Genomic DNA, 16103 nt, shown 5'->3' on the forward strand with positions numbered 1-16103 from the left:
GAGGTTATGGCGGCGGGGTGGGCCGGCCTGGCGGCCTGGTGGGTTGAGGCCCAAAGGGGGGGGGCGGTGGCCTGCTGGGCCATAGCCGAGTGGGGGGGTCTTTTTCTTTTCTTTTTTATTTTGTTTTTTGTTTTGCATTTTCTTTTATTATTTCTCTTTTCTATTTTAATTCATTTTAAAATATTCAGGCACTTTCTAAAAATATGTTTTATTTACTATAATTACCCTTGTAATATTCGGCACTCAGCGAACATTTTTGTTTCAACTTTTGAAAACTTTTGTTTGACAAATTTAGAATTTAAATTTTGAAACGGTTTCGAATCATTGCAAGGTTAGCAACAGTAACCGAGGTGATGTGGCATCATTAGCGTGGGATTATTGTAGCTTAATTATCCGGGCGTCACATATTTATAGCCGAGGTGAAAAACTGCTCGCCCGAGGAAAATGGACGAACGTGCCCCTGACCCTTCTCATCCTAGCGACATGTGTCACCCATGTACAGTGTGGTGGAGATCATGGATGAATAGATAAATCTTATTGTGGGATGTGTAATGGTTTGAGCGGCAAAAGCCGAAAATTCAGATAAGAATATTTTAATGCTTCGTTCGCAAATTCTTCAGCTGACAAGGACACAGTGAAGATTTTGAACGGGTTTCAAATAGAACGCACATGAAGCATTTGTGAACAGACTGGGTTGAGTTTAGCATCAAAGGGAAAAGGGTCCGATCATATTCACTTAGCAGAAAAGGCAACTTGAAGAATTAACAATAAGTGAATGCTGTAAAGGACACAAAAACTCAATTATATATACAGTCAATGAAGAACAACGACGGAAAGAGTGAAGACAATGCAAAGTTGAAAAAATTGAACAACTGAGGAATTTCAAAATGAAGAAAAAGTCAAATTGAAGATTTTCAACTTTGCTTGGTGGCGTAACCCACCGTATAAGAATGATGACTTCAGACACCGCGTACAATTGTCGTAGGGTTCTGAGAATCAAATTCTTCATTAATTTCTTCACACTTAGAGGGTTAATCTTCATTGTTTGAAGAAAAACGTTACTTCATGTGTTGCACATCTAAGTCATCAAATTTGCATAAGTGTTAGGATGCGTGTCCTTTTCAAAGAACATTTGAAGATTCTAAGATATTTAGCTCACACCACAACTTGCTAAATCTTTTCTAATCCAAGGGCTTTGTGAAGATATCAGCCAGCTGGTCTTCAGTATTTGCATGGTCGATGGAGATGTCGTCCTTCAACACATGGTCACGAAGAAAATGATGATGAATCTGGATGTGCTTTTTCTTCGAGTGCTGAACTGGGTTGTGAGCAATCTTGATAGCACTCTCATTGTCCCAGTAGAATGGCACATTCTTCACATTGATGCCATAGTCCTTGAGGGTTTACTTCATCCATAGCAATTGAGCACAACAGGATCCAGCAGCAATGTACTCAGCTTCAGCACTAGAGAGTGATACGCAGTTCTGCTTCTTCAAGGACCAACATACCAAGGATCGTCCGAGGAAATGACATGCGCCTGATGTTGACTTGTGGTCCACCCGATCACCAGCATAATCAGAGTCAGAATATCCAATGAGATCAAAGAAAGAGCCCTTGGGATACCATAATCCAAGTGTTGGAGTGTGAGCTAGATATCGAAGAATATGCTTCACAGCCTTATGGTGTGATTCCTTCGGTGTAGCTTGAAATCGGGCACACATGCAAACACTAAGCATAATATCCAACCTAGATGCACATAGGTACAATAAAGAGCCAATCATGGAGCGGTATACCTTTTGATCGAAGTCTTTACCATTTTTCATCGGTGCATAAATGGCCATTTGTGGGCATAGGGATTTTGACGCCTTTGCAATCTTGCATGCCGAATTTCCTCAACACATCCTTGAGGTATTTCTCCTAAGATATGAATATGCCATTGTATTGTTGACGAATTTGAAGACCTAGGAAGAATTTCAACTCTCCCATCATAGACATTTGATATTCCTCACTCATCATATAGGCAAATTCGTCACTGTAACATTGGTTAGTACAGCCAAAGATAATATCATAAACATATATTTGGCACACAAATAATTCATCATCATATGCTTTGGTGAAAAGAGTTGGGTCAAGTGAACCGGGTTTGAAGCCTTTCTTCATGAAGAATTTTGTCAGTGTGTCATACCACGCCCGAGGTGCTTGCTTGAGGCCATAGAGGGCCCTGTTGAGTCTGTACACGTGATCTGAAATTTTGGATCCTCAAAATCTGGTGGTTGAGCAACATATACTTCTTCCTCAAGCTTACCATTGAGGAATGCACTTTTCACATCCATTTGATGTAAGATGATATTATGATGGTTAGCGTAAGCAAGCAATATGCGAATAGCCTCAAGTCTAGCAACATGTGCAAAAGTTTCATCTACATCAATTCCTTCGACCTGTGTGTAGCCTTGAGCTACAAGACGAGCCTTATTCCTCACCACAAGGCCATTTTCATCTTTTTTGTTGCGGTAGATCCATTTGGTACCGATGATGTTGTGCTTGCGTGGGTCTGGTCGCTTGACAAGCTCCCACACATTGTTGAGCTCGAATTGATGCAATTCATCTTGCATGGCTTGAATCCACTCAGATTCCATGAATGCTTAATCAACTTTAGTGGGATCTGTGATAGTGACAAACGCAAAGTGCCCGCAAAAGTTAGATAAGTGTGAAGCTTTTGAGCGCGTGAGAGTACCTGGTACGTTGTTGTCGTCAATGATTTTCTCGATCTTCACTTCGTTTGCAACGCGAGGATGTGTAGGTTGATGACTTTGCTTAGGCCTAGCAATTTCTTCAGGACCATTTTCTTCAGCAACAACAGTGTGATTTTCTTCACGATCCTAAATGACTTCTTCAGCAGATTCTTCGGTAGGGATGATATCCTCAGTAGTTTTGAACTTGATGGACTCCTCAGGTGACATTTCATCTAGCACAGGAGGTAGGTGCTCTCGTTGCGAGCCATTAGTTTCATCAAACCACACACCTACAGTTTCAACAATCTTGTGATGATTGATGTTGAAGACTCTGTAGGTGTGCGAGTCCATTCTGTAACCAAGCATAAAACCCTCATGTGCTTTCGGTGCAAATTTAGAGTGATGGTGAGGATCTCTAATCTAGCATTTAGCACCGAAGACTTTGAAATAACTTACATAGGGTTTCTTGTCAGTGAGGAGTTCATATGAGGTCTTTTTGAAGAATTTGTGAAGATATACCATGTTGATGATGTGGCACGTAGTATCAATAGCTTCAGGCCAGAAGCGCTGTGGTGTCTTGTATTCATCAAGCATGGTGTGAGCCATCTCAACAAGGGTTCTGTTCTTGCGCTCCACGACGCCATTCTACTGAGGAGTATAGGGAGCAGATAACCCGTGAGTAATACCAAGTATATCAAAATATTCATTGAGACCAGTGTTCTTGAACTCATTTCCATTATCACTCCTAATGTGCTTGATCTTCACACCGAAGTTAGTAGAAGCTCTTGAGGAAAATCGTCTGAAGACTTCCTGCACTTCATTTTTGTAAGTGATGATATGCACCAATGTGTAACGAGAATAATCATCAACTATGACAAAGCCATATAATGATGCAGAACTAGAGAACGTGGCATAATGAGTAGGGCCAAAGAGATCCATATGAAGTAATTCAAAGGGACGAGAAGTGGTCATGATAGTCTTTGAGGGATGCTTGGCTCTGGTGATCTTTCCAGCCTCACAAGCCCCACAAAGATGATCTTTGAGGAATTTGACACCCTCGATGCCAATGACATGCTTCTTCTTTGCGAGTGTATGCAAGTTCCGCATCCCAGCATGACCAAGTCGTCGATGCCATAGCCAGCATTCTGAAGCTTTTGCAAGTAGACATGTGGCAGGCTATGGTCCTGCAGAGAAATCAACAATATACAAGTCTCCTTTCCTAAAGCCTTCGAAGACTTTGGAATTGTCAGATTCCATTAGCAGAATGCAAAGATATTTGCCAAAGACAACAACCATATCAAGATCACAAAGCATTGAGACAGACATGAGGTTGAATCCTAAGGACTCGACAAGCATGACTTTGTCCATGTGTCTATCCTCTGAGATCGCAACCTTACCTAGACCCAATACCTTGATTTTGCCTTTGTCAACGTAGGTGATATGCTTCAGATGTGATGGTGATAAATTAGTGTCCATCAACAAGTTCCTGTCACCGGTCATGTGGTTTGTACATCCACTATCGAGGACCCACTCAGTAGCTTTAGCTTCTTCATCCTGCAGATGAATTAGTGCAACTTACAAACTCATATACTTCACAAATGAATAATATGATATCAATTTCATCAACAGTAACAGATATAGCAATATGAGGACGAGAGAAATGAGTGATTCATTTCTTCATGATTAGCTTGCGTCCATTCAAGCACATGCAAGTCTCCAGCAAATTCTTCAGACGATTAAGTTCGTCTGGAGACCTGACCCTGCATAAGAGATTAGTTCTTTTTCTTCACCACCCACATCTGGAGGGGTGGCAAAGAGTTCATCATTCTGCGAGCTCCATAAGAAAAAGATGGCATTGAAGCCAGTGCACTTTGTTTCACAGAAGAGTGGTTAGGATAAGCATATGAATAAGCAGAGAAATTCTTCGAGGACTTATGAACATAATGGTTTGAAGAATAATGCACATATTCATAGCCTTTAGGCTTTCCCTGTGAAATAGAAGTGTTAGCATGATGATGTTCATATGAGGATTTTGATCCTGATGAAGAATTTGGTCCATATGAAGAATTTGATCTGGGGTTCCTTTTCTTCATCGGTGGCGTTATGATGACATTCACCTAAAGATTTTTAAGGCACCTTTTGGAAACCTAGATTTTCTTCATAGGGGGGACCGTTCCTGTAGTTAGTTCCAACATATCGAGCAAATACTTCACAATTCTGATTCTTCAACAATTTATAGTTAGAGTCAAATGACTCATCAGAGGAATATGAAGAATCACAAGTAAAGCCAGATAAAGTGCATGGATCTACCCGAGGTCCTTTCACAGCAACCCATGAGGTTTTGGGATACTGCTCAGGTTTCCAGTAGGTCCCATCAACATTGAGTTTCCTCTCAAAGGCAATACCCTCTTTCCTAGGGTTCTTGTTCAAGATCTGCTTTTTGAGCACATCACAAAGAGTCTGATGCCCTTTGAGGCTTTTGTAAATGTGTGTCACATATAATTCCTTCAGCCCTGCATTATCGTCAGTGATACTTGTGGTATCCTCAGATGAGGAATTTGTGGCCAGAGAGATAGTTGAAGAATTTGCAGCAATAGAAGCATTTGAACATTCAGGAGAGGAATTAGCAGATTCACGCTCAATGCATTTTAGACATGGTGGAATAAATTCTTCCTGTGCGGAACTGATCTGTTGAGCAGGCAATGAATCGTTTTCCTTTTGAAGATCTTCATAACTCACTTTTAACTTCTCAAGATCTTGCTTTCTCTGAAGAAATTCATAAGAAAGCTTCTCATGATCAGTTAAGAGAGTGTTATGATGATTTTGAAGGTTGTCAAACTTAGACTGAAGTTTCTGAAGACTATCAGTCAAAGCCTTAGTTCGATTCAATTCCTCACCCAATATATCATCGCTTTCATCTAGCATGTTTTGAACTTTTTCAAGAGCTCTTTGTTGTTTAGTGGCAAGGGAAGCAAGTTTAGTGTAGCCGGGTCCAAATTCATCACCCGATTCATCATCACTAGATTTAGAAAAGGTAGCATTCATTTACCTTGGCACCCTTTGCCATAAGGCATGGTGCAGTGGATGATGATTCTGGGGCGAAAGTCATCTCCTTGAGAGATTCCTTGAAATCCTCAAACCAAGGATCATGACGAGTTCGATGGCCTTCATAGACCTCAGAGAGTCGGTCCCAGATAAGATTCGCATGGTTGAGATGCATGATGTTCCTGAACTGATTTTGGGACAAACAGGAGCAGATGACATCCTTCGCCATGAGGTTGAGGAGAGCGTACTTGAGAATATCATCAGCCTCCGCCATCTTGCAAAGATCGGTAAGACCGATCCCAGTGACGGTCCACAGTTCGTTGTTCATCGCCATGAGTCGCTTATTCATCATGGCCTTCCACTTGGGATACTCATGTTGGGTAACGTAGTAATTTCAAAAAAATTCCTACGCACACGCAAGATCATGGTGATGCATAGCAACGAGAGGGGAGAGTGTTGTCCACGTACCCTTGTAGACCAAAAGCGGAAGCATTAGAACAACGCGGTTGATGTAGTCGTACGTCTTCACGGCCCGACCGATCAAGCACCGAAACTACGGCACCTCCGAGTTCTAGCACACGTTCGGCTCAATGACGATCCCCGGACTCTGATCCAGCAGGGTGTCGGGGAGGAGTTCCATCAGCACGATGGTGTAGTGACGATCTTGATGTTCTACCGCCGCAGGGCTTCTCCTAAGCACCGCTACAATATTATCGAGGACTATGGTGGAGGGGGGCATCGCACACGGCTAAGAGATCTTGAAGATCAATTGTTGTGTCTTAGAGGTGCCCCCTGCCCCCGTATATAAAGGAGCCAAGGGGGAGGGGGCGGCCGGCCAAGGAGGGCGCGCCAAGGGGGAGTCCTACTCCCACCGGGAGTAGGACTCCCTTCTTTCCTAGTTGGAGAAGGAGAAGGGGGGAAGGAGGAGGAAGAGGGGAAGGAAAGGGGGGCGCCACCCCCCTCTCCTTGTCCTATTCGGACTAGGGGGGAGGAGCGCAGCCAGCCCTTGCCTCCTCTCTTCCTCTCCACTAGGGCCCATGTAGGCCCATTAAGCCCCCCGGGGGGTTCCGGTAACCTCCCGGTACTCCGGTAAAATCCCGATTTCACCCGGAACACTTTTGATATCCAAATATAGGCTTCCAATATATCAATCTTCATGTCTCGATCATTTCGAGACTCCTCGTCATGTCCGTAATCTCATTCGGGACTCCAAACAAACTTCGGTACATCAAAACTCATAAACTCATAATATAACTGTCATCGAAACCTTAAGCGTGCGGACCCTACGGGTTCGAGAACTATGTAGACATGACCTAGAACTGTTTTCGGTCAATAACCAATAGCGGAATCTGGATGCTCATATTGGCTCCTACATATTCTACGAAGATCTTTATCGGTCAAACTGCATAACAACATACGTTGTTCCCTTTGTCATCGGTATGTTACTTGCCCGAGATTCGATCGTCGGTATCCAATACCTAGTTCAATCTCGTTACCGGCAAGTCTATGTACTCGTTACATAATATATCATTCTGTAACTAACTCATTAGCTACATTGCTTGCAAGGCTTATAGTGATGTGCATTACCGAGAGGGCCCAGAGATACCTCTCCGACAATCGGAGTGACAAAACCTAATCTCGAAATACGCCAACTCAACATGTACCTTTGGAGACACCTGTAGAGATCCTTTATATTCACCCAGTTACGTTGTGACGTTTGGTAGCACACAAAGTGTTCCTCCGGTAAACGGGAGTTGCATAATCTCATTGTTGTAGGAACTTTGTATAAGTCATGAAGAAAGCAATAGCAACATATTAAACGATCAAGTGCTAAGCTAACGGAATGGGTCAAGTCAATCACATCATTCTTCTAATGATGTGATCCCGTTAATCAAATGACAACACCTGTCTATGGTTAGGACACAACCATCTTTGATTATTGAGCTAGTCAAGTAGAGGCATACTAGTGACCTTAAGTTTGTCTATGTATTCATACATGTATTATGTTTCCGGTTAATACAATTATAGCATGAATAATAAAAATTTATCATGATATGAGGAAATAAATAATAACTTTATTATTGCCTCTAGGGCATATTTCCTTCAACTCATGACCGTCAAAGATGGGGCATGTCACTTTCTTCATTCCTGCAGTCGACGTAACTAGAACTCTAGGTGGTTAAACCAAAATCACATAGAACAAGGGAGTACATTGCTCTGATACCAATTGAAAGTGCGTTTAGTCGACTAGAGGGGGGGGGGATAGGCAATTTTTACAAATTCATCACTGAGAAATTTCAGGGTGAGGAAATTCCTAAGTCATGAACAACTAACAGCGGAATAAGTACTCGGGTATAAGGATAACAGAGCAATAGCATAGTCATCGTGATGAAATGAAAAGCAAACACAGGATAAGCAGACTGAAGACAATGAGATGAAGAAATAGGATTGAGAAAATAGAGAAAGTCTTCAGTCAAAGTCTTCAAACAGTAATGATCAGGTTCATCAACACATGAATGAGGAAATGAAAGGATTGAGGAAATAGAACCCGTAGGCTTGGTGAAGAGAATGATTTGGTAGATCAGTTCCAACTGTTGTGATAGTTGTACATCTGGTTGGAGCGGCTGAGTATTTAAACTCGAGGACACACAGTCCCGGACACACAGTCCCGGACACACAGTCCTCACCGTATTCTCCTTGAGCTAAGATCACATAGACCTCGCCCAACACTCGCCGTAAGTCTTCACAGGTGACTTCCAAACCTTCACAGACTTGGTCACTCGGTAATCCAGAATTCCTCTTGGATGCTCAGACCATGACGCCTAACCGTCTAGAGGATACACAATCCTCAAAGGTAACAAGCGTCAGTTCCACACAGGAACAACCTTTTCAGTGATGCTCAATCACTTTGGGTTTGTAGGTGTTTGGGTTTGGAATTTGGGTTTTCCTCACTTGATGGTTTTAGCTCAAAGTCCTCGGAGGATGGGATGCTCTCAATTGACAAGTGTCAGTTTCTCTCGGAGCAGACAACCAGCTAGTGGTTGTAGGGGGCGGCTATTTATAGCCTAAGGAGCAGCCCGGCATGATAAGACATAAATGCCCTTCAATGATATGACCGTTAGGTGATAGGATATTTTGGACAACTGGCGCGTAGCACAACAACGGTCGGATTTGAGGTTTGAATTCCTCAGGGCTATCATGTTCCTCACTGTGTAGGTAATCCACACTAGCGAATTCCTAACTCCTCAGTCAGAACAAATTCCTCAGAGACCATAAGATCTTCGTCTCTATCACTGAAGAAATTGACTGAACTAATATGAGATTTCCAATGGCCTCACTCGAAAGGATTGGGTAGGTGTCGGATTTGGAGATGAGCATCACTTGGAAATCTGTTTCCTTAGTATTACCTCAACCCCCTTTAATAGTATGGTGTTTCCTATGACTCAAGAAGGAGAAAACGAAACTCCGAAAACAAAAGTCTTCACGCTTCATAATCCTCGCATGAATATCCAAGTCTTCAAGGTCACACCAATTTCTTCACTTTCAAAGACTTTAGGAGAACCAAAGTCTTCAGCTGAAGACATTCATTTTTAGGAGTCGACATTCATTGTAAATATCAAACTCCTCATCGACTTATAGAGCCTGTGTACAATCACAAACATATTAGTCCCTTAACCTATAAGTCTTCAATACACCAAAATCACTAAGGGGCACTAGATGCACTTACACTAGTGCATCGGGTCCAATGAAAATCTTTTGTGACAATACTGGTGCAATTGCCTTGGCAAAGAAATCCAGATTTCACAAGAGAACCAAACACATCAAGAGACGATTCAATTCCATCCGTCATCAAGTGAAGGAGGGAGACATAGAGATTTGCAAGATACATACAAATCTGAATGTTGCAGACCCGTTGACTAAGCCTCTTCCACGAGCAAAACATGATCAGCACCAAGACTCCATGGATGTTAGAATCATTACTTTGTAATCTAGATTATTGACTCTAGTGCAAGTGGGAGACTGAAGGAAATATGCCCTAGAGGCAATAATAAAGTTGTTATTTATATTTCCTTATATCATGATAAATGTTTATTATTCATGCTAGAATTGTATTAACCGGAAACTTAGTACATGTGTGAATACATAGACAATACATAGTGTCCCTAGTATGCCTCTACTTGACTAGCTCGTTAATCAAAGATGGTTATGTTTCCTAACCATAGACATGTGTTGTGATTTGATGAACGGGATCACATCATTAGAGAATAATGTGATGGACAGGACCCATCCATTAGCCTAGCATTACGATTGAACGAGGTATGATGATAGCGACGATCGAATCTCGGACAAGTAACATACCGATAACAAAGGGAACAACATATGTTGTTGTGCGGTTTGACCGATAAAGATCTTCATAGAATATGTAGGAGCTAATATGAGCATCTAGGTTCCGCTTTTGGCTATTGATCAAAGATGTGTCTCGATCATGTCTACATAGTTCTCGAACCCATAGGGTCCGCACGCTTAACGTTCGATGACGATTTGTATTAAGAGTTATGTGTTTTTGATGACCGAAGTTTGTTTGGAGTTCCAGATGAGATCATGGACCTGACGAGGAGTCTCGAAATGGTCGAGACATAAAGATTGTTATATTGGACAAATGTATTCAGACACCGAAATGGTTTCGAGACGTTTTGGATATTTATCGGGGAACCGAAGGGTTACCGGAACCCCTCGGGGAAGTTATGGGCCTTAATGGGCCATAAGGGAATAGGAGAGGGGAGCCCGTATGGTGGCGCCCCCCCAAGGGAGTCCAAATTGGACAAGGGGGGGGGCACGACCCCCTCTTCCCTCTCCCTCTCCCTCTCCTTCCCTCCTTCCCCTTCTTGGAATAGGAAAGGGAGACCAGCTAGGATTGGGAATCCTACTTGGACTCCCCCTTGGCACGCCCCCTCTAGGCCGACGGCCTCCTCCCTCTCCTCCTTTATATATGTGGGCAGTGGGCACCCTAAAGACACATCAATTGTTCTTTGCCGTGTGTGGTGCCCCCCTCCGTAGTTTACGCCTCCGGTCATAGCGTCGTAGTGCTTAGGCGAAGCCCTGCACGGATCACATCATCAACACTGTCGCCACACCGTTGTGCTAACGGAACTCTCCCTCGACCCTCTACTGGATCAAGAGTTCGAGGGACGTCATCGAGTTGAACGTGTGCTGAACACGGAGGTGCCGTACGTTCGGTACTTGGATCGGTTGGATCATGAAGACGTTCGACTACATCAACCGTGTTAACTAACGTTTCCGCTTTCGGTCTACGAGGGTACGTGGACACACTCTCCCCTCTCGTTGCTATGCATCTCCTATATAGATCTTGCGTGATCGTAGGAATTTTTGAAATTGCATGCTATGTTCCCCAACAATACATCACTTTTGGGCTTGGAATGAAGACCGCAAAGCCTGTTTCACGGTTCAATCGTCTTACAATCTTATTGTAAAAAGAAGTGGGAAGAGAAGTTGGCTAGAGGAATGACAAGAGAACTAAAACTTAGAAAGGGAGAGCAAAGCTTGGTCACCGCCTTAGAAAAATCATGTATCTTGAAAGCTGAATATCTTTATCTAGCGGCTTGCATAGCACTCACTACCGACAGGGGATGTACTCCATCAACCTAACATGTCCACTACCCACGTGTGTGTCCTATGTGGCTCGACAGATAGCTAGCGACATTCTTTGCTCAGTTGCAGCATGTCTCTTAGTGTATGGACTCTATTTGAGGAGGACATGGTCGAACATATGTGAGCGAACCAGAACACGGAGGCCAAAAGCTGGCTTTTTGCCATGAACGAGACGATGCAGCAGGGGGGTTACAAATTGATGATTGTGACCCTATGAGTAACCCGCCAGCCCGACGGAAAGCGATCCAAAAGATATATATCAAACTACGTATGCGACACACTGTTTCATCAATTCCTTCATGTATGAGATAAAGGTTTTGTAGAAAACCGGTTGCTGGTCCGGCTTCTTCCCTTTCGATACCGAGGCCAAGGCATTGGCTACCTCCGATTGCTGGCCATGCTAAGATCAACGTGGATGCGGCGGTGGCCAGGGAAGGAGACCGCGGGGTTGTAGCTGCAATATGCCGAGACCATGCAAGAGTATATCAGGGGGCTACGACTGTGGTTTTCAATCATTTGAATGACCCAACAACTATTGAAACTTTGGCGGTAAGGAAGGCGCTAGCACTGGCCGAGGATCCCTAGGATCGAAGTGGCATCGGATTGTAAGGTGGTAATTGAAGCAATCAAGGAAGGTAGTGCAACAATGTATGGAGCAATGATACATGAAATAGACTAGGCTGGTGTTTCCGATTCTTGGTATTTCTAGTTATGAGTATAGGACATTGAATGTCGAGGCTCATGCTCTCGCGAAGCATGTACTTTTTTTAACCGGGCTAAGCCCCTTTCCATTACATAGAACGGAAATACAATTGTTCGAGAAAAATCGAAGAGGAGAGGAAAGAGAGGTAAGGAGTCCAACGCACTGCTAAGAAACCCACCGCATTCGCCCGCTGTCAAAACGAATGCACTTCCTTTAGAGGTTGGCCTCCATGCTTAGTTAAGCCAGCCCGATGATATTTTATTCGTCCCTATAAATGTTGTGACATCTTAATAAAGCTTGCGAGTTTCCTTATATATCTATACCTACTAATAAAAAAAATAGGGATTCTTAGCTCATCATATTATTTTATAAAAAACACTCTAATATTTCTGACATTAAACCCACAGTACATATGAAATGTTTTTTTTAAATACTCATATCTTCTAAACCGTAACTTCAAATTTAACATGTTATATATGGAATTTGATTAGAAAAATATATAGAATCTGAATATGATGTTATTTTACTTGTTAACCATTTAAAAAGATTAGTTTGTCTAATTCACATCTAGATGTTTTTTAAGGATGTTACATCTAAGCTCCCACAAATATATAATGCAAGAACAAGAAACAAAAAAAACTAGGAAAAAATAGACCATAAACAGAGTGTACATCAGCTTAGATGTGACGTAACTACGTCACATCTAGATGTGTCCTAGACAGACCCTAAAAAGATACTATCTAGGGTGCAATCTTGATCAACAGTGCATTATCCGTCTTTCTTTCATATTGGTACTGATCCGGATTGGTACTGGTCCGGATTGTGGATAAACATCTCAGCAAAATCAAGATTAGAGACGAAATAAAAATCACTTGCCTGTTTCTTTGTACGTATTAAATCTACATGCAAGCCTTGTTTAAATAGAAGATATGTGAAATCTTGAACTTGCACTTCTATAAGCAAAGACCATCTTTGTTTGGGCCGTAATAATACTCTTATGATAGACAATTTTTTAAATTAAGAGCGTGCGATATTTTTTTTTGTTCTAACGCATGAGCCCTTTTGCTAGCAAGGAAAAAAGTACATAGAAGAGCAAACAAACGGAGCCTTGATCTGGACCGTCCATCCCCGCGTCTGAACTGCAGTGCATGAGGACTTGCGTCGTCGTCGCGTCCCCTATTCGATTCGACTCGTCCGGGAAAATAGAAATTGGTCGATCCATCGGACCTTGCAGAACGAAGCAAAATCGAGGGTTTCGAGAGGGACATCAGACGCTGCGAAGATGGACGGCGCCGGCGGGATCTTCGCCGCCGTCGTGTGCGCGCTGCTGGTCTTTGCCATCTTCCCCCTCCTCCTCTGGCGCCGCCGCTCCGATGCCGCCGCCGCGGTCGACAACCACCGCCTCCCGCCCCAGCCACTCCAGGTACCCCTCCTCTCCGCACTTGTAGGTTTCCATCGCTTTGCCCAATCTAACCCACTCCCAGTAGCTACCTAGCCAGTAATCTTGCATCGCCTAATTTCGTTCGCTCCAGGGGGAGCGGGTGCTTCGTGGCGGCGCTGCTGCGCGCCGCATGCGTAGGAGGCCAGCTGCGGCGAGTTCGTCGGCAGCGTCCACCAGTCGTGATGGTAGTGGAACACCCGAAAGGACTTAGCCTTTCCATCGATTGCATCAGTAAGTATTAACCCTAGCTAGCTTGGGCTCTGATAATTTTCGGTTGTGCAGTTGCAGATGATGAGTCAGGGAGCGAGGAGGAGGATCCCAATGTCCCTAAAGGCTCCAAGAAGGAAAGGAAAAGGCAAGAGAGGGAAGAGCGGGAGGCGCAGCGCCAGGTTGGTCAAAGAATTAGGTTGCACTGATGTATTCTTCTATTATGCCAGCAATTGCACCTAGGAACCTTAGATTTTGTGCAAAATTAGTACTCAGTCAAATCCTTCAACTTTAGCTACACAAGCATATATAAATTGTTCATCTACATGCCAGTGTCACAATGTGCTTTCAGCTCCTGACACTAGCTAGTTAGCATACATCTTATCATCTTACACTTATTTCCTTATACAAGATGACTGATTGCTAATTTTATGTCAATTGAGAGATTATATCTTCATTTCTTAAAAATTGAACTATTGCTTATTTGATTGTTCATCTCACGGCAGAGTATGGAACATAATTGCATTTGATTGCCTTTTACTCACTTGCATGGTTATATATCTTGCAAGGCTAATGAAGCAGCACGGAATTCAAGGAGAACTAATCAAGACCGTTACGAGGAAATGAGAAGGAAGAAAGATGAGGAGCGTGAGGCCCAAGAGAGATTATTGGTTAGAAGTTGTTTAACTCCTGATTCTTCTGTTTGATGCTGTTATATATTGAGCTCTCATGCTAAGTTGCGTATTGCTTTAGGAAGAAGAAGCTATGGCACGGAAAGCCAAGGAAGAGGAAGCTGCTGCTCTGGAATTTGAGAAATGGAAAGGGGCCTTTTCAGTTGATGCTGAAGGGACAACTGAAAGTGAGACGCAAGATGGTGGCCAGGGTTTGCTCCACAATTTTGTGGAATACATCAAGGTGCACTTTCTTTGTGTGTGGATGTAGTCTAGTGATGCTTTCTGACGGCTGCCACTGATTCATTGTTTGAAGAAATCAACTGTCTTGCTTTTGATATCATGAATGCAGTAGAACTTAATGTATGATCTAATTTTTGTACAACATGGTATGTTGGATAGGTGTTTCATTGAAATTATTGTCAACATTAGTTTGTTAAACTGTAGAAGGATGTGTTATTGTCTTATCATTGTCCAAGTATATTGCATCGGTAAGATCCACTTGTCTTACTAAATCCACAATCTTTGCTTTGATTTATTTCATACTTTCCAGAAGCAGAAGTGTGTTCCACTAGAAGATCTTGCTGGAGAGTTTGGAATGCGAACCCAGGTAACTGAAGAGCCATTTTATATCAGACGGTTAGATGTTGATATCGGTAAATGGTTTAACGTTTTATTTGCTGCTATATAAAAGTAAGATTCTGTTCTTTATCTTGAGAAAACACAAAAGCTTAGCGTCGCGATGCATTGGTAGATAAAATGTTTGTATGTACGACTGGCATACGTGTAGGTCAAATACACACACAACCTAGACTAAGCTCTGCCGGTAGTGATGCCTGGAGGCCAGTTGCCACTGCTGTAGTCCACAATCATGTTCTGTGTTGTACTGTGGCTCCCAAGAAAGACTAGCCTTACTTTACTGCACTTCTGTTCCATTGGAAAGAGGTTACTTGTGAAAGGTACTAACTAGAAAAGAGATTATTTGAAAACCACAAATTTTCAACAAGATAGAGTGGCTAATCATGGTGGTTCTCAATATCTCTTGCACTTTTGTTCTGTCAAATCATGGTCGTCCATAGTCTTAGTGTCCATAATATCAATGTTCATACCAGAGTCCCTTTTATTAAGATCAATTCAAGGATGCTTGCATCTGTTTTGGAATTACTATACTTAAGATTTTAGCCATATTGTCTTGTACCTTGATGTCATGTCATTTGACCTGGAACCTCAGTATTATTGCGATAAACTAACATATGATTGTGTCGGAAATGATATGGAACATAAGTTTGTGCTATTTCGAAAATTCACTTTGATTGTTCTGTTTTTCTTTAAACATTGTATAAAATGTGTATTTGTAATTATTCTTGTAAAATGTGTATGACCTGTGTAAGAGGCAAACATTCGATTTATACAAACATCTCATAATACAGTAAGGCAGCGTTTGGCATTGCGGTGGATTCTCATAATCCCATTTGCCCCATCCTATTTACCCTGTTTTAGTGTTTGGTTGACCTGCTTTTACCTACCTTTATGGCTAATTTTCCATGAGAGATTATAAAATAACCACATAACAACATAGTTCAGCAACCACAAACTGAGCCTAGTACTATAATTTTTTGTGAGAGCCGGCTAAA

At 42.6% G+C, this 16103-nt stretch overlaps 1 protein-coding gene across 1 annotated transcript in view; it reads left to right on the forward strand.

Moving 5' to 3' along the window:
* The first annotated feature begins 13332 nt into the window (after window positions 1-13332).
* Window positions 13333-16103, forward strand: part of LOC119363935 (DDRGK domain-containing protein 1-like) — a 4312-nt gene continuing 1541 nt past the window's right edge. The window contains exons 1-6 of the mRNA XM_037629308.1: window positions 13333-13573; window positions 13683-13776; window positions 13874-13980; window positions 14368-14469; window positions 14552-14713; window positions 15023-15079. Coding sequence (XP_037485205.1) covers window positions 13433-13573; window positions 13683-13776; window positions 13874-13980; window positions 14368-14469; window positions 14552-14713; window positions 15023-15079 — 663 coding nt within the window. The 5' untranslated portion in view covers window positions 13333-13432. The remainder of the gene's footprint in view (window positions 13574-13682; window positions 13777-13873; window positions 13981-14367; window positions 14470-14551; window positions 14714-15022; window positions 15080-16103) is intronic.

This window comes from Triticum dicoccoides, chromosome 2B, assembly GCF_002162155.2.
Source record: "Triticum dicoccoides isolate Atlit2015 ecotype Zavitan chromosome 2B, WEW_v2.0, whole genome shotgun sequence".
Classification (NCBI taxonomy): Eukaryota; Viridiplantae; Streptophyta; class Magnoliopsida; order Poales; family Poaceae; genus Triticum; species Triticum dicoccoides.